Genomic DNA, 22,364 nt, shown 5'->3' with positions numbered 1-22,364 from the left:
TGTACAAAGTAAAATTAACACCAGTTGCTCCACCCACTTTTGCCTCTGACCCATCGCATCCTTGGCATGTGGCCTCTGTAAGGTTGCCCAGAAGGGAACGTATCACTCTGTGTTTGAAAAGGTTCCATGTTCCAGGGCAGTATTTCCAAAACTTAGGTCTCCAGCTGCTTTTGGACTACAATTCCCATCATCCCTAGCTAGAAGGACCAGTCGTCAGGGATAATGGGGAAAACAGATGGAGACCCAAGTTTGGGAAACACTGCTCCAGAGGTGCACAACTGCCTTTCAAACAAAGAGGACAGACATTACTGTGTTCTTGGTGAAGGAATGCTTCAATTTATCTTCTGATATTATTTTATAAAGCTTTTCTGTAAAATGTAAGGGGCAGAGATAGGGGAAACATGCATAATAATTTGGGCCCAGTATACAAAAGGTGGGCACCTGAAAAAGCCACTCAAGACTCAAATCAACATTAAATGATCTTGCGATTGACAAATATTACATTGTAACATGCCAATCCATCTCCAGTGCTTTAGATTTATAAACACATGAAGCAACTGTGGACTGCATTATACTATTGATCTATCTAGTTGGCCCAGTGCGGTCTACTTTGATTAATGGCAGCTCTGCAGAATTTCAGAAACAGGTCCTTCCAGTTTCTGCCACCTTATATTTGCTTAATTTGAGGTGTCAGACATTAAACCTGGGGCTTTCTAAAACGTCCTCTTTTGAGCTATGTGCCCTCTTACAGAAAGTTAGGTGCCAGTTAGAGCCCCAACTAGATATATAAGGCTTTTCTATATACACATATTGCTTCTTTCACTTTCAGTCCTCTCAAAAGGCAGATGCAAGAAGAGGTTTTGCATGAAGGGTTTCTTTTATAAATCCCCACCAGTCCCCCACTGCCTCCCCCACTTCAAAATTTATCACAAATGCAAAATGAAGGAGAATGAAATATAAGAATAGCAAATCGTAAACAAATATTTATTTTTGGAACAAGGGTTCCTTCTGATTGCATCAAGACACCGATTTGAGTTGGTAATAGTTAAGACATTCTGGACTAGTAACTAACTGTAGTATTTTGAAAGCCAGACTGTAGCTGCTCATGCAGTCTGCCCTGAAAGAACATGCATAGACCAAAGTTATTGTAGACTAGATCAACAATGATCTAAAGCAGTTTGTTGCATGGATGCTAGTTCTGAAGCTCTGCAGCTTGGGAGATTCCACAAATTCAGCTTGCATGCACATACCACTAATACTGGTAATTTGTTTGGAAAGACAAGTATTTAGAAATACAAAAAGAAAAGTGGAAAGAGAAAGATATTTAACCAGCATTCATGTAATACATATTTCCTGAGAACAGAGTGTGCCATATATCTTTGCAATATAATTTGCATTCAATGCAACCACAGTAAACCAAATCAAGCAGAGCATTTCTCTCAGCTAAAGCAAATGGCTATAGATCAGCAAATCGTTAGACACTGTTAATGCATGTTTTTAAAACAAATACAAAAGGGCACAAGTGAGCATTTTCAATGTGCTTTCCAAGTATGTGTGGGGGAAAAACAACAACAATCAAAGGCTACAAAACTGAAGCCACTAGGACTTTTCAGCTGTTCAGTGTAACTAGCTAGGAACAAGTGATTTCAGTATTGTGACCTAGAACTTTGATCGTGAACTTTGCATTGAAAGTAGTTTTATAGCTCAGCAGATTGCGATGCTGCTGTTGTTTTTCTGTCATTTGCTGATGCAATCCTAAGCATATCTACTCAGCAGTAAACTCATCTGAGTCAGATGGCAACTAATCTCTACAAATGTGGGCTCAGGATTTCAGATCTAGGAGTAAATCCTGCTGTAGTTAGTGGGACTTACTTCTGAGTAGATATGTATAGCATTACCCTCTTACATGACCAGTCAGAATGTATCTGTATATCAATCAAAGTGGGATAGACAGAAGAAAAGCCAAGCAGAATCATAGTTAACTTGACGACTTGGCAAACCATATTGGTTTTAAAGCTTGGATCCAGCCAAGGCAACCAGCAATTAGGTAAAACATAACAACAGCAAAACTTAACAGTAGCAAAACAAAGGTAACATGTTTTACAGCACACAAATAAAGTGTGCACTTTGCCATTTGTGCCCCTAATCCAGAGATCTTTGTGTACTCTGATGCACCCATAGTGTTTGTGTGCAGGCAGGCATTTCCAGGCACTTCAACAGAGGTCTTCAGCACCAATGTTTACATGTGCAGTGCTTCTCCCTCTATTGAAATGTATAGAAAGCCCGTGAGGTGGGGGTTGGGGTGCATTAGAGTTTCAATCTGCACAACAACCCCTGAATTTGGGTATCAGTATATAAAAAGGGCATTATGATACTATAAACAAGATTGTCATCATATAAAAACATTAATTATATGACAGAAATATAGTAAGAAAGATCCCACAGGGTTAGAATAATGTATCATAATTAGATCACTTATGGTTCCAAATGATGGAATGTGATGCATTTCCCCGGTATAATAAGATCATTTCTACAATCTGGTGTTTTTCCCCCTAAACTACAGAAGTCATCCTAAGACTCATGCAAATATTTATATATATATATATATATGATATCATTGCTGTGCTTGATTATAATGAAGTGACTCTTTGAAAGGAGGGGGCGTGGAGTTGTTAACTTACTTTGGTTGATATAAATAAGAAAGAATTCTACACCTGAAATTTTTACAAAAGGAAAACCCAGGAAGATTTTGGTCCCCATGTACAAGTGAATCCTGCACACTTGTTTGAGTTTAGTGCTTCATTTCTTCCACATTTTGAAGTAGTAGGTAATATAAATGATAATTAGTAAAGCATCATTAGACGAAAGCATGACTTCAAAGCCATCAAATGATATTGCTCTCAGCTGTAGGCATGTGAGAATCAAAAGTGCAGGTCCCTGCAAGGGCATGTACTGTTTTCAAACAAAAATTTAAGAAGGCATAAAACTGGAGGATACTTGAATACTACCCCTTTGCCTCTTTCCACACTTCGATTTTATAAGGGGGAAATTGGGGGGGGGGTCCTCTTTCTTTTAACTTTGAACAAGCAAGCCATGATGTTATACTTTATATTCCGCATAAGCAGGAGCTTGCATAAGGCTTCTTATTTGCAATGCCATGAGATTTCAAGTTGAAGTGGCTGGTGAACTCTATAAAATCCAGGTAGCTCGACAAGAAGATTATATCCATACAGTTATACTTTTGCATGCCACATTAGAGCATGGATAGGACTCTTCACTTCAGAGATATGAGATGACCTTAATCTGCACATTTACTATCAGTAACCACTGAAAAAGTCGCATTGCGTCCCGAGAAAGTGCTGCATCAAGAACAGTGCAAGGGTATATAAGCCAGCATCAAATGCCTGTGAGCAGATCGAGAGCAAAAATATACCACTTGTGCAGGCCTCTGCACAGGCACACAGGACCTGAGCTATGGGCACAGTTAGCTATATGAAACAGGCTTCTGCATTCGGCCAAGTTTCTCTGGGTGCAATGTAATTTTCCTGATGTAAGATTCTGGTATGAGATCAACAAGTTGCGCCGCATGCAGAAACCCATTTCCTCCTGGCTGGAGAGCATCTCCAGATCCCAGCCTTAAGACTTTCTAATGGCGAAGCTGTTTTGATTCCCCACCCTCCACTGATTTATAAAGACAAATGGACAAGAGGTGATGTGCGAACATCAAACTGCATAGTGCATATTGAACAGGCTGATATCCCTTTTAAAGGGCAGAGCCACATCCACAATCTCAGCAAGAGACGAGGACAAACCTGACAGAACGGGAAGCCTCAAGGACTGTTATAGCATCAAATTATGGCCACAAAGGCAACAATTAGTCTTGCTTGATTTTTTTTTTATATATCATAGGCAATACAAATTCATTTGAGCAATTGAAAGCTGTAGAAGGAGTGAATAAACACATTGTTGTTGTTTTAAAAAATCATGCCCTTATTATGAAAGTTTTACAAGTAACAGACATTTCTTTTCCAGTATGTTGCTATGCATGACTCTCGCGGACTTGTAGCTCATTCTACTGATGCTTGGTGAATCTACCTCCTTTCATAGCTGCAGCTGAGACAGCATCCCACCTTTACCAAGGACAGTTAAGGGAAGTAGCTGTTTGTTTTGACTGTTGGTAACACAATCCCCACCCACCCACTGCCTAGTTCACAGAAAAGCTTGATAATATTCTTTCCCAACAGCAGGATATACACGCAGATGGATTCCTTTGCCTCGTTCCCAAATCTTCTCATCTTCTTCAGCTCGCCCTGGGAGTTTTCAATCCTGACGATGTGACTCTCCTTCCGTATTAACTAAGGCCATTCGTGGTGATACTGCTTGCCATTCTTTTTCCGCTCTCTCTGCAAATGCTCCAGTTCGGCCTCATACATCATTTCCTGAACTAAGTATTTCTCCCTTCTCATTCTGTCACACAAGTCTTTGGGCATGTCTGGGATTAGGTAGGCAATGAAAGATTTTATTCCAAAAACAAGGTGCTGAAAAGAGAAAGAATACATATATAGAGAGAGATTTAAAATGCTTATACTGATCTGTCTTGCTTGGATCACTACAGTATATTTGGGAAGCAATGCACTGACTAGTTACTTATCCTTGATTATTAATATTAGCATGTATCAGCGATCTACCGTGTCCTTGTGGCAGGGGGCTGAAAGGGGAAGATAGAATACATCTTGTACCAGTGATGAAGAACCCTTTTTCCTTTCTCCCAAAATTACATGGCTTAAAACAGCTCCTCCAATCCTCCCTATGTGAACATAATGCCAGCAGTTAGAGGGTTATGAATGTGTGTTTCATTTACACCAGGGAATGGGAAACTCTTCCAAACAAATGTCTTCTGGGTAATCCTCTGGGACCCATATTCCAACAGTTTGTGGGGCTGGAGGCAAATATGGGCAGAGCAATGGATGTAAATTTTACCTTTGTACAGTAGCCCCGTTTAAGAACTATATAACTAACCTCAAACACTATAATGAAAGCCAGTCGAGCAGCAAGAACATGCCAGAACTGCAAGGTGAACTCATAGGGTGTCGAACTCCACGGGGGCGCTCTGTAATCTCTGTACCTGTAATGGAAATAAAGGAGATGAAAGCCATTTGGTAAAACTAGAGGCACTTGTAATCATACAGACAGCCTGCGCTTCCCATTTCAGTGGTGTTTTGGCAGAAGACAGAAGCAGCTATATATGGAAACCCACCAAAACAGTGTGAAGGATGAGTAAGAGATATGCCTATTTATGATCAAAGTTGCAAAATAAATGAATGCCTTCTATGAATGAGAATGTCTAGAAAACAAGATATTAAAGGCAATATTAGTGAATTATGTGCAGGGCAAAAATGAAGTACAGTTTGTGGTCTGGTATAGCCACACTTCTGACAGTAAATATGATCCTATACTATTCATGGGCTATGTGTGAGGCCCACATGATATGAAGAGAAGGCAGCACTGCAATCCCCTCAAGGCTATGGAATAACCACCCAATGAGATTTTGAACATTTCTTTTCTGCAGCCCTTCTGAAGTGCAAAAAGTGCGCTCTTTTCCACTGACATTCTAGCATTTCCCCACCCCTTGCCCTGTTGGGTTTTGATTTTTTTATCAAAGTAGGTGTGAGTCTTAGAAGGCAGGATATAAATGTTTTAAAGCAAACACAGTAACGTGATTTAACTATGTACAGTGGTACCTCGGGATGTGAACGGGATCCGTTCCGGAGCCCTGTTCTCATCTCGAACAGAAGACGCAACAGCGCATCTGCACATGCGTGGGTCACGTTTCACCGCTTCTGTGCATGCGTGTGATGTTCATTTGACCGTCTGCGCATGCGCGAGGGGTGAAACCCAGAAGTAACACACTCTGTTACTTTCAGGTCGCCTCAGAGCGCAACCCGAAAGCGCTCAACCTGAAGTGTATTTATCCCGAGGTGTGACTGTATATAAATAGTGATGTGGTGGATTGGTGAATTTGCTGTGAAATTTCAACATCTCCCCCTCAGCTGAACTCTATTGACTAGATTCATCAAAGCAGTTAAAAAGGCTATTCAAGACTTTTTGGTCAAGCTTCTTTGGTGTTTGCACTGAAATTAAGCAAGTGACATAATACATACCTACAATATCCTGAATATCCCATGCCAAGCTCGCTCAGATCAAATATTGATAAGCTGCTGTTGACGTAGCCTCTCAAACATCTGGAAAAAAGAAAGCCCGGGAAATAGTTTCCAATAAGGAATGAGCTCATCATGGTTCTGTTGTGCTTATGCATGCAAAGCAAGTCTCATTCACATTCCTTGCCATTATCAATGTGTGCCTATGATTCAAATGCCATGCCCATCATATTTTCAAAGGATGATGTTGCCAAAATATTCTTGGGATTTATGCTGCAAGAGACCCATAAAGTCTTGAATATGTAAGGATGAGGTTTATGCTTTGTGTGAGCATACAATTCAACTCTTCGTCTAAGAGGTCAAAACTGTGCTTAAGTAACATTTCCACATTGTGCAGTGGCCAACCAGAATCAGAGGTGCTATATAGCCAGGTCCCCTTCTCAGACTGACTAATGATACCAAATGGCAATGCAATAATTGTAGCAGGTGTGCAACTAATGCTGTTAAACTGGCCCAGTTTCAGAGGTCCTCACATGCAACATTGGGCTGTATGCGTGCAATCAAAATAATGAAATAATGGGTGCCACTGCCTGGGTGGGGGTAGGTAGAGGGAGGATAAATGAATTTCCCAATATGTCAAAAAGATATTTGGTATGTGCACACATGTGCAGCCTTAGATGCTGAAACTCCCAACATATGGGAAATGTTGAACACTGCAGTAAGCCCCGTTCTGTGCCCAATAAGCATGGGATGCCTTTGCCCAGTGGCGCTGTGGCTCATAGATTGCAGCAAAAAACTGGGCAAGGCTTTGCCCAGTATTATCTCTGTGTGATGGGTTCATGGGAAAAAGCTGTCCCATGAGCCCTTGCTGAAGAGGGGAGGGGAAGCCTATATATAAGGCTGCTTCCCCGGAGCTCACAGCCATTTTGCTTTTAGCATTTTCTGTCTGCCCACTCTCAGGTTAGAGCATGGATAGGCAAACTAAGGCCCGGGGCCCGGATCCAGCCGTATTGCCTTCTAAATCTGGCTCCCGGATGGTCTGGGAATCAGTTTGTTTTTATATGAGCTTTTATTTAAAATGCATCTCTGGGTAATTTGTGGGGCACAGGAATTCGTTCATTTATTTTCCCAAAATATAGTCTGGCCCCCCACAATGTCTGAGGGACAGTGGAATGGCCCGCTGCTGAAAAAGTTTGCTGACCCCGGGTTAGAGCCTTCACTGACCAATTTTGGGTCATTGGTTGACAGGGCCGGAAAGGAATTTCCCCCCCTTTCAATCTGATTGGCACTTGATTGGGTTTTTTCTGCCTTTCCCTCAGTGAAATTATGGCTTTCCTTTGTTAGGTGGAAGAACATTGATTGTATGAGGGCAGATCAACATAGTATAAACAAACATTTTCATTCATTAATGAGCCAATACAATATAGGGACTGCATCAATGCATTTTCATGGTATCATTTGATGAGGCTGCAGCTGACACTTAGGCCCAAAGCTTATCTTTTTTGTTTTCTCATTGGGCTACAAAATCTGGGGGCATTGTATGGAAGGCAGGATACTGGCTGTGAAAAGAGTTAGAGCCAAGAAAGAGCTATGGATGATGGAGCAGATTAGAAAAATATATAAAAAACTCTCTGTGTTAAGCAGTATTTTCCCTCATACCCACCTATTAAATGTGTAACTGTAAAGCCAAGGAACAAAAACACACACTGTCAATTGGTAACATCAAAAATTAGCTTAACCATTATTTCATATTGTAGACAGCAATGTATACAATGAATAATAGTACTGTTGTATATGCAACACCCTACCAAAGCCTTGTGTGAAACTCATAGTCCCACCCTCACTGCAGCCTTGCTACTCCTAGCAAGTGGCAGTGATGCCACTATTGGGAAGCTGAGATCACCACTGGGTGAGCTGCGTTCTGTACATCAGGATTTGAGGTCAACTGGAATTAGAGACAAATCTGCCAGTTTTGCTGAGATTCTCTTTTTGTCACAACAATTTCAGTTCCTTATTTTTTTTAAAAAAAATCCTCCTGAATTTTTTGTGTGTGCATATGTATTCTAATATGCACATTTTTGCAAGCAGTTGTACCTGATATAATGTATTTTCTTTTTGTGTGTGTGAATATACACATTATGAACACTCTCTCTAATATATGCATGACTGTACATTTTTGTTGTTGTTGGAGAACCGCATCGCAAAATTCAGAGATGTGTGCATTTTGATGGATATGTGTGCTTCGCTTTGTGTATTGTTTCAGGAGGTGTGAATTACATAAAGGTAAAGGTAAAGAACCCCGACCATTAGGTCCAGTCGTGGACGACTCTGGGGTTGCGGCGCTCATCTCGCTTTACTGGCCGAGGGAGCCAACGTTTGTCCGCAGACAGCTTCCGGGCCATGTGGCCAGCATGACTAAGCTGCTTCTGGCAAACCAGAGCAGTGCATGGAAACGCCGTTTACCTTCCTGCCAGAGTGGTACCTATTTATCTACTTGCACTTTGACGTGCTTTCGAACTGCTAGGTTGGCAGGAGCTGGGACTGCACAACGGAAGCTCACCCCGTCGCGGGGATTCAAACTGCTGACCTTCTGATCGGCAAGCCCTAGACTCTGTGGTTTAGACCACAGTGAAACCGGTACAAATTTCTCCTCCATCCCTAACTGAGGTGGGGAGAACCATGGCACAGGGATGCGGCTGACAACATTCAGGAGCATCCCTATATTTCTGTTAACATCCCTCTTTCTGTTGTAATTGCCTGGAGGGGATGAGGGGATGTAGTCTTGCAATATATTTTGTTTTGTTTTGTTTCTAGCACAATGTTTTCTAGGTCTTTCACTATTTGGGGGCATATTAAGCAATTGAAATTTTCCAGCTGTCTCATTCACTTCCAGCATGTGACTAAAACTGAACACACACAGTTCAAGTGCTCTAGCTTGGCCTCTGATGCAATCCATTCTGGCCCACTGTAACCATAATAAAACATGCAAAATAAAGAGCAAAATATACAAAAGGGAAAAATGCAAACTTTTGTCAAAATACAAAAGTGAGTCCATCAGCGAAAAATACAGAAAAGGCATAATTACTTTTCTTGTCTGTATCCTTGATCGACACAGGGACCATACTTGTATGCGTAAACAAAGCGTGGGATATAGTCAGATGTAATGGCAATAACAAAAGCATTGGTGATGACGGCTAGGACTCCAATTCCTTCAAGGATTCCATACCAGATCCCTAGGAGAGGATAATTATCATGAGGCTAAACACAAAACAAGCAAACATGAGAAAGCAGATTATTTAATACTTTTTTCCAGTCCATGCTCAAAGAAGCCTTTGTTCTAAAATAGAATTAAATCTGCACTTTCTCAATTGCCCTGCACAGCTTGCCCTTCATTCGAACTGAGTCTAGAAAACAAACAGCTTCCATTTTTAGATCCAGTTTGCAAATTTATCATCCACAGCCACAGTATGTGATGCCTCATTTGAGACTCATTTATAATTATTACACTGTAGGTACGAAAACAACACCATTGCCCTTCCAAAAGGCTAGGACCATATCAGATTACTTCTGGTGCCATCTATTTTCATTTGGGAACTGGTGGATCACACACAGCAGCACTTTGACCTGTGCTTGGAGCTGATACAGCAGAAAACAAGAGAGTGAAAAATGACCACTGCTACCCTCTGCCCTGGGTAGTGCAAGCAGCGTGGAACTGGATGTGGTAGGAGACCTGCTGCTCAGTTCTGCTTCACTGTTTCCAAGCCAGGGCTTGGGATTTCTCTCTCATGTTGGTTAGTATTTGTAAACCAAAAACAAAACTTGCAGACTAAATGATAAAAAGAAGTTGCTACAGTGACTGCACTTTGTCTCACCTATATCAGTTGCTCTTGCAGGCATCGGTCGCCTCCACTGAGTGACAAATTTATATGCATCAAGCCGGATTTCTATGATATTGTTGAGCAAGGCCAGCAGAGGTGCCAAGGGAAAAGCAGCAACAAAGATTGTGGTGAAGCCGAACTGTAGAACTGGAAAGAAAGTACACAGGATCAAAAAGGGAGAACCACTCTTGGTTACCCTTCTGTTTTCTTTGGAGTCCTATGACTCAGGCCTTTATTAAGGTTCAGAGATTGTATACTCATGGGGGTAGTAGATCGTTGATGGAGGACCCCAGGTGAGAGTCAGAAAAATATCCATGTCCCAAGGTGAGAGGCTAGGAGAAGAAAGGGAAGATCCCAGGTGAGAGCTGGGAGGAGCTACCATCTTCTGTTGGTGGTAAGGGCTAAGAATTACTTTTAAGAGAGGACTTTTATTCTATTTGTATTGTTAATAGCAGCTATTTTATTGTATTATGAAAAACTTTAATAAAAAACCTCAAAGTGATGATCAAAAAGAAAAGAAAAGAAAAGAAAAGGGGAATCCATGTCTAAGAAAAGACGGAATTTGTATGACAGTCATCAAATTACATACATACATATTTTGTATGCCACCTTTCCATAGTTCAAACCATGCTCAAGGTAGCTTACAGCACATACAAAAATCAAATAATTACAAATGTAACAAAAGTAGTCATAAACAATAAATAAAACATCAAAAGTACACAACCAAATTAAGCAAAAAAAACCACAAAAAGATAATTAATATCAAAAACAGCAACAACTCTATCCACAATAAAAAAACCTAAATACTCCAGCCCAAGAGCCTATTCAACAGACTCACCTTTGTAGCTGGAGTCAGTCAGGGGCCCACCTTTCCAGGCCAGGTGGGAAAAGGGAGCAGGTCTTACCGGACTCACAGCCAAGAATCTACCAGTTTCTCTTTTTTATGAAAAAGGGCAACTTCATAGGAACACTCACCCATCTCTAAGTACTCATCCATCAGACCATGGAGATTCATGGGCTGTAGATTCCAATCTTTTTCCCACTGAGGTAGAGAAATTTTATGCTCCAGTAACTGCCCTCCTTTCTTGATCTTGCGTCGTGCCCACCAATTTTGCAGTAACCTGTATTAGATAGTCAAAGCATAGAATCTATGGTAGCACTCACAGTAACAATTTAATCATTCAACTGATGGCTTAACTCATCACTGTCCTCCTAGTTTCTCTCATTCCTTGTGAACGTTTGTCTCCTAAGAAAAGGACATTCCTGTGAATGGAGACAGTCCTGTCAATACCTGATGACTTGTTGATGGTGCTTGCAAAAACTTTGAGAATTCCTCCCCCCAAACCATGTTACAACACTTTTAATGGCTCTGCAGATAAAGCACGACTAAATTTTATCCCAAATCCCTTTAAATATTACAACTGATTGCCATGTCCTGCATCTAGTATTATTTTTTAGTATCAAACTCTCCAGTCTTTAGGAAACAGAGTTCCGCAAAGATGGCTTCTCTATATGCACCTCCAAGAGTTAGCCATGCAAGAGAGGACATTCCCTTTGCCAGCAGATACAATAATCAAGTCATCATTTGATATGATGCCTCTGTTCATACTTACGGATAGCCAAGTTCCATGAAGTTGTTCCACATCTGTTTTAAAACCATGATGACACCCATCTGCAGGCAGAGGTCTATCAAACAGCCACTGGGATGACACTGAAAGCAGAAACATTAAGAAAGAAGACAGAGGGGGAAAGGCAAGATACAATTGCAACAAATTGGCAGACATTTGTTGCTTGCTCAGTGGGGCAGAGCTACAGCAACAACCTCCTGGCAGTAGTGTTGGAGGTGGAGAGGCAAGACGGTGAAGAGATTGGGTCTGTGTGTATGCACTAGTGGGAGCACCAAATTGGCTCCACTGTTGTGTCTGCATGGCCTTGACCTTGCTGCCACCTTGCTTTCTTCCTCTTGGCGAGTGACAGTGATGCTGTTGCCAGGAGGCAGTTGCTGTGGATCCACTTGACTGGGTAAGGATTTTGAGTTAATTAAAACATACTGTTGTTCTATATACCAGACACGTCCAACTCCCAAGAGACTGCAATCTACTCACAGTATAAAAAGACCAGTGTGATCTACCCATTGTCATTGCCAGGAGTTGTTGAGCATTTTTAGGGGAGGGTTGACCAAAGTTGTTGACTCCCCCCCTTTTATTTTGGTTGTACATCACACCACGATCGACCTGGGACACCCCCACGATCAACTGTTCTATACTGTTTGGAAGTCAGGCTTGGTGAGGGTGATTAAATTACTATCTAATCTACTGTCAAAAGGTTGAAGAAGCAGGTTAGAAGTAGTAGTTCTGGATAACTTGAAAGATTGCACCTTGCACATGCCTCTGTAACATATTGGTTGACCTGATGAAGCTAATACCCTAAAGCACACACACACTTACAAAGGAAGTTTGGTGTTTAAGCTATTCCAGAACATACTTTGATTCCTGAAAATTCACAACCATTTTAAAGGAAAAATTTCAAAGGACCATTTGTTTTTATATCATATACAGTGGTGCCCTGCAAGACGAATGCCTCGCAAGACGAAAAACATCACAAGACGAAAAGACTCGCGGAACGAATTATTTTCGTCTTGCGAGGCACCACTGTACAAATATTTTAAATACTTTTTAAAAAGAAACAGAATAAGAGGTTGACCATTTCAGACAACAGTATTTGGTCCATGAGCAAAGGAGTGTGTGTGTGTGTATACACACACACACAAACAGAGAGAGAGAGACAGAGTGATTTTACATTGGTGCAAGTAAAATTTATCCTTACTTCTTCCAGTCTCCATCTGTTAAAAAGTTTGTTATACTTTCCAGGACGTCCAGCAAACCTGTAAAATGATATTTCGGTTTGTCAGCTGAATTCAGAAAGAATGAAAATATTTGACTCTCACACATTTTTACTGAGATAAATTAAAGTTAAAGCTAAATCAAAGTAAATCCTTATTACTTATCTCACTTTTTGTTTTGATGCATGTTGGAAAAGAAAAGTGTATCTCCTTTTTAGTACTAATTGTGAACCTATTGTTACACCACTCTGGGAATTGCAACTCTGTGTAGGGAAACGGGATCTCCTAACAACTCTCGGCACTTCAAGCAAATCACAGCTCCTAGAATTTTGAGGGGGGAGGCCATGACTCTCCAAAGTGCACTGAGTGTATAGTGCGAATGTTGCTTCACTGTGGCAGAAGTGCATTTTGAGGGGAAATGATAAATGGAACTCTGCTCCAGCAGATGCCACCTCCACAACTGGCAGTTTCCCTCCAGATAAAAATGGAGGGGGAAGCTTCCACTTCAGTAAACACACCTAAGCACTCTTTTCCTGAAAACCAAAATTATCTGAATTAGTTCATCCCCATTTCCCGAAACTATTGGAAGACACATGTGTAAACTCCTCACACATATTGGTTTACAATACATACACTGTTCCCCTCCATGTAAGTGACTGGTGAAGTCCTCCTTAAAAAACTGGGATGCACTTTAAATCAGAAATAACATCTATTAACAATAGATTTTAAAATATAATGTTATTTTGTTCTGGGAGTTTCTTACATGCTTTTCTCAACTCATTTCAGATATACATACCTTCCAAGGAAAAAGGCAATGTAGAAAATGGAGCTGTTTAAGTTGACAAACTGGAAGAGGAACATTTTCAAGGCAAAACTATTTTCCCATTCTGAGTCAGTTCTAGGGTGTTCTATTTAAAAAAAATGCAACAGAATTCACAATATACATTAGTCTGGAAATAAACATTTCTAACTTTTAGCAGGAAAGATCTAGATTGCCATATACACATTAAGCTGTCTGTGACACTACATTTGAAACGCACTGTTTAAAGATTATTTTTAGTTGTAAAAAACCCAACTATTTACATTTGTTCTGAACAAGATAAACGTTTATATTAAAATATTACAAAAAAGTCATGAGATTAAACATTAACCATCCCTTTCCTCAGTGTATTTGTTATGAGCGTGGTGGTTCCAATACAGCGAACTAATAACACTGGCTACTTACTATTGCTACTAATTGGAGTTTTCTTTTTTTTTAACTAATGATAATTGCTGTATGGAGGGCAATTTTTGTTGAGATCATGGCTAGGCTGGGATTGTGTGCTGCTGTTTTGCAAATAATATTTTAAAGTCCCTTTAGACAGATGCAATATATGCAGCCTTTATGTACCAAGTTCTTTTCATTGAAATGTTGTTGCTGTTGTTTTCATGGGAAGCTGGCACTGGAAGAGGGAACAACTTAAGGGAGAATTCTACTTTGTACACATTCAGCTTGACCATAACCAATCTTAGGTGCTAGATCAAAGCAAAGGTGTTTGTAGCTGGGGTCCAGCATTCTGTTTTCACAGTAGTTAACCAGGTTCCTGGTGGAAGCTCATGGGCACTTTCTCCACACATCACAAAATTTTATACACTTTTGTCATGTCAGCCCCTATTTGCCTTCTTCTTCCACCCTAAAGTAAAAAGGCCCAAATGTTGCAATCCTCATTCTTCCAAATAATCATCATAATCGTCTTAAGAAGCTGAGGTGCACCAAGTGATCATTAGCATTGCTTGAAAAGCTTATCAACACCCCAACTGAGCTGACCTGCACCTTTTCCTTTCAAGAAACAAACAATAACCATATTTTAAACTGAGGAAGGCCTGAAGGGAAACCATGTTGATTCATCTCATGAACTGAGACACCACAAGAGGCTTCACCATATGAACAGCCACAATTGCTTTGGCAGACTCCTCATTTTGCCTCAGTTCAAAAATCAGAATCTTCTGCCTGGCTTTAGGAATGAACTGCTGAGGTTACCACAGTGTCTTTCACCATAAATAAAATAAACTCATAAAACAGACCCATATTAAAATATTCGAAATTCTCAGTAATAAAGTGCATTATAATAAAAAGACCTAGAGTTGTATCTAAATGGTATCCCTCCATTGATCGGAGGCTTCTTGATCCAGTGAAGGCTTCCATGAGTGGAAATGTGGGGTGGGAGGGAGAGTAATTGTAACAAGTTTCTCCTTTTTCCTGCAGCCCCTCTGGGTCACCTCCTATACTGGCCCCAAGGGTTCTACAACCATTTGAAGCAGATTTTGGGTCTGCAGAGCGAAGGGAAAATCAATACAGATAACCTCTCATCCTCTTTCTTCTTACGAAAGTGTCCACTCCATCAAGGAACCTTCTATCAGCAGAGGAATACAACTGGATACAAGCCATAAACTCATATTTCTTCCTAGCATAAAGTCACATAGACAATGTATTGGCAACCTTTCATATGAGCTATAGGCAAAATTTAGGTATGATTCACCATGGTCATCTTAGAAGGCCTCTGGATTTAGATAATCTCTTGCAATTATTGGTTCAAGAGATGTTCTTCCTTTCACCAGGTTCGTTGTCTTTCAGGCACACCAGATATCGATAGCTTGTAATTGCATATGTTACATTATCTGTGTCGTTTGACACTTTATCAGATACTAACACAAGTATGGAAACATTCATCAGTGCAAATCACTCACCTAAATCTGTTAAGAGATAGGCAACTTTTTCATATACCTGGAAAAGAAATAAGAAGAGAATAAAAGTGTTCTAGCAATGAGTTCTGGAAAGACTTCGAGAAAAATATACCACAGATGTGTGTGCATGCATAGATGAATACGCAGGGGGGGGAGATTTCATTTTGTTTGCATTTTTAATGGAAAACTAACTAATTCACTTTCAATGTGAAATCAATTGATGTGAATCTGACAAATTATTTTGTGGGCAGCTTCCCTGCATGCAGGGGAGCCACTCATGAAAGAGCAGCAACCAACACTTAACAGGATCAAATCCTCTTGTGTGGTGCTGCTTCAGGGAACTGGAAAAGGAGGGGCCTGCTGGGATGAAGAAGTCAGGCAGGAATGGGTATTCATCCACCCACCCCTACCTTTTTGCAGGAACACACAGCTGCCTGGTAGGTCTCCCCTTTTTGTACCCCCCTTTCCCACTCAAGCCTGCCCCTGCTTCCTATGCTCTACCCCTCTGACAGCCCTGGATCTGGGCCTTTTACCTGACCTGTCTTGAGCTAGGGCTATCTTAACCCAGCTCAGCCAACAACCAGATTCTCCCCAAACCAGCCTGATTCAGTTCAGGACTCAGTTGTATCCAGTGCAGAGAGCTAATGTAACAAACTCACCTCTGGGATAGAGTTAAAATGAGTCTGCACTTTGAGTGCTATTTATGAAGATGCTTAAAATACAATATACAAGTCTAGCTACATAGTACATTCAGCTTCAGTATTGTGCCTACTTACTTGATAGTAAACCTCACTGAACTCAGTGGAACTAACATTCATGTAGACTTGTATTGAATTACACTGTTAAACATCTTTTCCATTAAATAAATGTAAATGTATATGTGATGTGCTTGTGGGTGATCATTTCTAGTTCTTTGAAATAACTTTTTTGTCTGCTCTGGAGCTCCTTCATCAGAGACTTGCCAAATAAAACGGAAGAAGCGACTTAGTTCTCTAAGATTTTCACAGGAAAAATCATGTTTAACTTTAAATGCATTGAAGACACTGCGTTTAGTATTGTCGTGCTCAAAATCCATGTGTCCTAGCCTGATATTCTGTTAAATAAAATCAGAAATATTATTGGGGTGTTAAATAGTAAACTTTAGCTAGATCAGGCTACGATGATTACAACTACTCTCCTCAAAATTAGTGTGTCCTAGCCAGATATTCTGTTAAGTAGTATCAAATATATTATTATGGAGTTGAATATTTAATTAAAGTACTATGTGTGTCACGCTTATCCAAACAAAGTCAATAAGTTCCTAGGCTAGAATTTCTAGTTTTATATGCGTCAGCTCAGGGACGTATATAGTCATGAAAGGTAAATCCACACCCATTCTTCTTACACGAGCATTTGCCTTAGGGCACGGCCAGATTTAAATTGAATATTTATTTCCTGGAGTGTCTCCATATTTGTAAGAGCTTTGACTTTCTTTCTCTGCTAACTTGCCTATACTTGCCTTGATCCTGATATGGAACTTCAAACAACATGAATAATGGTTAGAATAATGTTTCAAAAGCCTGTTTCTCAGTATGATCCTCATCTCCTTAGTTCCTCTGCAATGTTACTGAGAAATATTGTCATGGCAGACATTTGCCAGAAGGGCGTTTTGAGGAGAACACCTCAGAATCAGATACTTGGAAGCCTAAAGTCTAATCAGTTTGCCTCAGCACTGAACAGGGATGGAGGAGAAATTTGACTCAGTTAACATTTCAAGGCAAATAACCTAATATGCGAACAGAAATACAAAACCTCGAATTTTGCAATGCAAGTCTCAAAGCCAAGTAATGTGTACAAAAATGGATACACTAAAGCGAAGTGTTCATAAAGTGCATATATGAGTGAAAACAGCATGCAAAATACATTAGGGAAAGTAATATCAAAATTAAGGGAAATATGCATTGCTCAATATACACTTTATCTTGTGGCAGGCTGCGTAAGGAGAAGCTTCATATCTAGTTATATTTGCTAATGTTGTTAGTGATTGGTTATAAGGCCAAAGCCAAGTTCATACTATAATTAGTTTTCAGAATTGCAGTGGAAACAAAATGAAGGAGTCCCAGAAACTGGCAAACTGGACCACTTGTTTACAATTTTAGCTTACAAACTAGAATTGCTTTAATTGAAGTTAGTTTTTATTAGATTGGGTTGTTTAATTGAAGGTGCTGTCCACTAACGGCCAGAGGGTTAGAGCTGGTTGGGGGCAGTGTTGTTTAACTGACTTCCCTAAGCAGAGGTTGCTGCTGGTTACCTGAAGGGAGAGGGTTAAGGCAGCAGAAAAGTCAGACAAGTGTGGCATGGTGAGTGTTGGATTGACTCTACCACTGCACCTGTACCACACCAACCTTCCCATCACCTAGCCCCCCCTCCCCTCAGTTACCAACAGGGAAGCCAAGGAAGCAATGCTTATGAATAAAGACTGGGAACTTACAACATTAAGAGACATGATGATCATAAAGTTGATGCAGACTCCTGTGCCTGATGTCGCAAACTGCCAATACTTTTTAATGAAATACCACTGGAAAGAGGCAAACTGCTCCATAGCCACAAGGCGATAGACTACAACTGCAAACACTGCGGTGAGGACTAACGAAATCTGCAAACAGATAAAATTAAGAATATTTATACCAAAAATAGGCATTGGCTGGGAAAAGATTCCACAGAATTACAGGCTTGTAAATACTATGAAATCATCACATTTCTTTCAAGACCGAGTTGCTTGTTTATTTTTCAGTTAAAATAATTGTTTAGTCCTGGGATTAAATTGCAGACAATGACCCGCATTTCCTTATTTTACTTTACTATATAATGAATTACCTCTGAATCTGAGAAGAACTATAAACAATTTAGGCTGATAGAAAATAGTCTGTAATTCCTATACAAAATGTCCAATATTTTTTAGTGACTTTACCATGAAGAATATTCCTGACACAGACACCATCAGTCGACTAAGTTTATCAGGGAAGGGTTGAAAAGGTTCAGGCTTCCCTGTTATAGGATTCACTCGTTCCACTTGAGAATATTTTGCTTCAAATTGGGGGCGAAGCTCTTCCTGCAATTACAAACATTTATTTCAGTTAATGCCTGAAGTGGTTGGCATGTATACATATGGCACAATGATGAAAAATTTCAATACTTCCCTTCACGTTGATATGCTCCATATACTTTATATATCACTTCATAAGGTATTATGGAATTTTAACACTAAGCTGCTCTGGGAAAACCCTGAAGATAGATATCTTTAAAACTGCTATTTGACAAGCAATGTGATATCAGTGCCAGCTGAGTGTCTTATTCGTAGTCCTATTTTAAAATTTTGTTTTCACACATTACGTCCCTTTTAGATATTTATTTGTTGGGGGTCGCTGGGCCCTATGTCAGCAGCCACATCCCTGACCTCCACACATGAAAAGTTGCACATCACTCAAATCCATACCAGATACTGTATGTAAGATCTGGTACCCTGCAAATGGAGTGCCCAGATTGTGCCCACACATATTTGGGTGTATGTGCATAGGCAGGTGAAATCAAGGCAAACTCAGCACTCACACAATATACTAGCAGCACATGCAAAACTTCTAAAACCCAGGCACCCTGAATGTAGACATCAAAACTGCTGTTGTAACGTACTTTTTATGAATCTTACCTCTTCATCTTCCCAGTCTATAAGATCCCAGTCATAGGTTAGCACAGCCCTTCGCCTCTTCCAAAACTCTAAGAACACTGTAGCTGTGAAAGCCATGAATTACATGTTAACATTAAAATTAAATGACCACCGAGCTCAACAAGTTGCTCGTTGAATTGCCTTTAAAGTGCAGTGTGATTAAGCTGACTAGGACACCAACTATATCACTGTGATTTGTACAGTTTCACTGGTCCTCTAGCTCCTCTTTCTGCTGCGGCTGAAAACTATGAAGGAGAGTGAATCTTCTCTTTCTAGCCAATTAGTGCTGGGTATCATTTTCTAAAAATGGAAACCTTCTGCACTCCAGAAATTCAAAAGCTTCTGCAAAGCTAACTCATTTTTTTAGTTTAGAAATGCAATAGTTCCAAAGAACAGCAATGGCATTGAAAGAATTGGCTTAATGGGTAACACCCAATTACAGCGGTGCCTCGGGTTACAGATGCTTCAGGTTACAGACTCTGCTAACCTAGAAATAGTACCTCGGGTTAAGAACTTTGCTTCAGGATGAGAACAGAAATCGTGCAGCGGCAGCACAGTGGTAGTGGGAGACCCCATTAGCTAAAGTGGTACCTCAGGTTAAGAACAGTTTCAGGTTAAGAACGGACATCCAGAATGAATTAAGTTCTTAACCCGAGGTACCACTGTATACCCTAATGCAGGGAAATGATTTCAGCCTGAGGGCCACATTTCTTTCTGGCTAACCTTCTGAGGGTCGAATGTCAGTGATGTGTGAAGCCAGAGGTAAAAATGAGCAAAGCGACCATGTTAATTTTACTTTTGTGCAGCAGGCTAGTTTCCACAAACCCACACCTTTACTAATCTCCATTCAGACAAGCACGAAGCATTAAAACAGATTTCAGTTGGGGGGGGGTACTTGGATGGGAACTTGAATAAAACTTGAATAAACTTGAATAAAATATGTGATGCCCCCTAGTAAGCCCCGCCTTACATAACTGATCACAAGATGCAGCACACACACACGCGCGCACACACACACACACACACACACACACACACACACTATTTGAATGGGGCTCCCATCTCCTCAAATATTTTATTGCAGGGGCGACAGGACCTTGGACCCTAGGAGTTGGCTGCTATGGATGGGAAGCAGGGACAGTAAGGCCTGTGACTTGGAGGGATTAGCCAGGGTTAGATAGAAAGCTCTGAAGGACAGCATTTTGCTTCCAGGCCTGAGATTCCCCATTGCTTCCCTAATGTGTAATTCTTACACCTAGATGAGAAACATCCAGACTGGTGCTCTCTCGCTCTCCCTCTCGCTCTCTCTTCCTCTCTCTCTCTCTCTCTCTCTCACACACACACACACACGCACACACACAGCCAACAGCTGTCATTTGTCAAGTTTTAGGACAAAATGAAACCTAATCAGGCATGAAGCTACATCTATGAGCTTTTCTCCAATCCAACCCTTTACTCCACCCTACAGAATCTCTCGGGTACAGACCCAGAATATATTCCCTATCTTTGCAAGGATTAGGCGACAGAAAGATCCAGCTCACATCTAACACTCAGCCAAATCATGGCCTAGCATGAACCATGCGGTTTCCTGGAGTGAAGATAGCAGGCAATGGACACTCCCCTGGTACTGTGGCTATTGCACTAAACAGGACTAAGCTATGGTTTGGCTTAGCATGATGTCCCAACCCAGGCTCATGGTTTGTAGCTAAGCTGCAACCTAGGTTTTTTCTTGATTTACCAGTCATGGTTTGTCTGAGGTATGTAATGTTAAGAAATCCATAGCTTAGCTCTGGGCAGCATGGCAAGAAGAGGACCAGAGGATGCGTGCGGTAGCTGTGATCTCCACTCTAGGACAATGCTCCGTGATCTACTGTCCATTAAATATAACAGGTAGACCTGAATTATGCTTCCTGTCAGGAGTCTAGGTCTACTAGCCAGGAAGGAAATAGGAGACAATTCCATTAAGCTGCACAGTGAGACCTCCACAATGTTACCGTTTGTAGTGAACAACATTCCATTTTAAGAAATGAAGGTCTTGATCTTGGAAAAGGCTGTGCCCATGGAAGTCCCTGCACTCATGCAATATCCTGTTGCCTTTAATAGCACTTCAGATGGCCATGGGAGAATGCCTGCATGGATTTCTCACCAACAAAAGCAGTGAGGAATTATTTGAAGTACTCTTAAAGCTTTCAAGAACTGCAGGTTGGAAACAAAGCAATTGACACCCCTCTTTTGATATAATGGCATAGGAGATGTTATCTCAAAATATTAGCAGAACAAAGACCAGACCCAAAGACCAGAACCTTGGTGAGATCAGTATGTTACCTGGCACAATGTAGACCCACTTCACACAAGAAATAGATGTATTGTTTCTGGGAGCTACATCTGATCAGATATATCTATAGATTGATCAAGGGTTAGCAGGAGGTGGCCATTCTGCTTCCTATTCCCACTTGCAGCCCTGTCTACAAGCCCTGCCTCCAAGTGACCCTTTGAACTTGAGTGTGCTGTGGCATTCAGGCTGGGCTCTGCTCACGGAAGGTGCCTCGGACCCAGCTTGGATGATCTCCTCCCCTACCACAGCCTTCCTTGCTGCAGCCCACCACATTCAAGAGAGTCCCCTGACCCTCTGGAGAGTCTTGGAAGCAGGGCTGAGGAGGGGAAGCCCAAGGAGACGGGAGAAGAAGGGTTGGGTAGGAAGATACTTACCACCTACATCCTTACTTACATGCTTCTGGGTTTTTATGGCATTTTCTTCAAATCCACATTACATTAAATCTTTCATTACATGTGTTTAGGTGCCAGGAGAAAACCTTCTCCTAGGCCTTTGGCTAATTAATCAATCTATAGGGTGAGGATATTGTTTTGTCTGTTATTATTATATATATATATTGTGTTTATATACTGTAAACCACTCTATGATCCTTGGATGAAGGGTGACATAAATAAAATTTATTAAAATAAAATAAAATAAAATAAGAGAACAGGCAGTTCCTGAAGTATCCTGGACCCAAGTTGTTACGGGCCTTGTAAATTAATACAAGAACCACAAGAGTTAA

At 40.8% G+C, this 22,364-nt stretch overlaps 1 protein-coding gene across 5 annotated transcripts in view; it reads right to left on the bottom strand.

Moving 5' to 3' along the window:
* Positions 1-957: 957 nt before the first annotated feature.
* Positions 958-22,364, bottom strand: part of ANO3 (anoctamin 3) — a 242,787-nt gene continuing 221,380 nt past the window's right edge. For all 5 annotated transcript variants that reach the window (XM_082231876.1, XM_082231877.1, XM_082231878.1 and 2 more), the window contains 13 exons: positions 19,288-19,370; positions 18,553-18,693; positions 18,073-18,237; positions 15,606-15,642; positions 13,675-13,786; positions 12,863-12,920; positions 11,650-11,747; positions 11,012-11,157; positions 10,031-10,183; positions 9,244-9,391; positions 6,162-6,242; positions 5,020-5,125; positions 958-4,538 (listed from right to left, as the gene is read on the bottom strand). In XM_082231876.1, coding sequence (XP_082088002.1) covers positions 4,356-4,538; positions 5,020-5,125; positions 6,162-6,242; positions 9,244-9,391; positions 10,031-10,183; positions 11,012-11,157; positions 11,650-11,747; positions 12,863-12,920; positions 13,675-13,786; positions 15,606-15,642; positions 18,073-18,237; positions 18,553-18,693; positions 19,288-19,370 — 1,511 coding nt within the window. In that variant the 3' untranslated portion in view covers positions 958-4,355. The remainder of the gene's footprint in view (positions 4,539-5,019; positions 5,126-6,161; positions 6,243-9,243; positions 9,392-10,030; positions 10,184-11,011; positions 11,158-11,649; positions 11,748-12,862; positions 12,921-13,674; positions 13,787-15,605; positions 15,643-18,072; positions 18,238-18,552; positions 18,694-19,287; positions 19,371-22,364) is intronic.

This window comes from Podarcis vaucheri, assembly GCF_965113315.1.
Source record: "Podarcis vaucheri genome assembly, chromosome: 1".
NCBI classification, from domain to species: domain Eukaryota; kingdom Metazoa; phylum Chordata; class Lepidosauria; order Squamata; family Lacertidae; genus Podarcis; species Podarcis vaucheri.
This window is presented reverse-complemented; position numbering and strand designations above follow the sequence as displayed.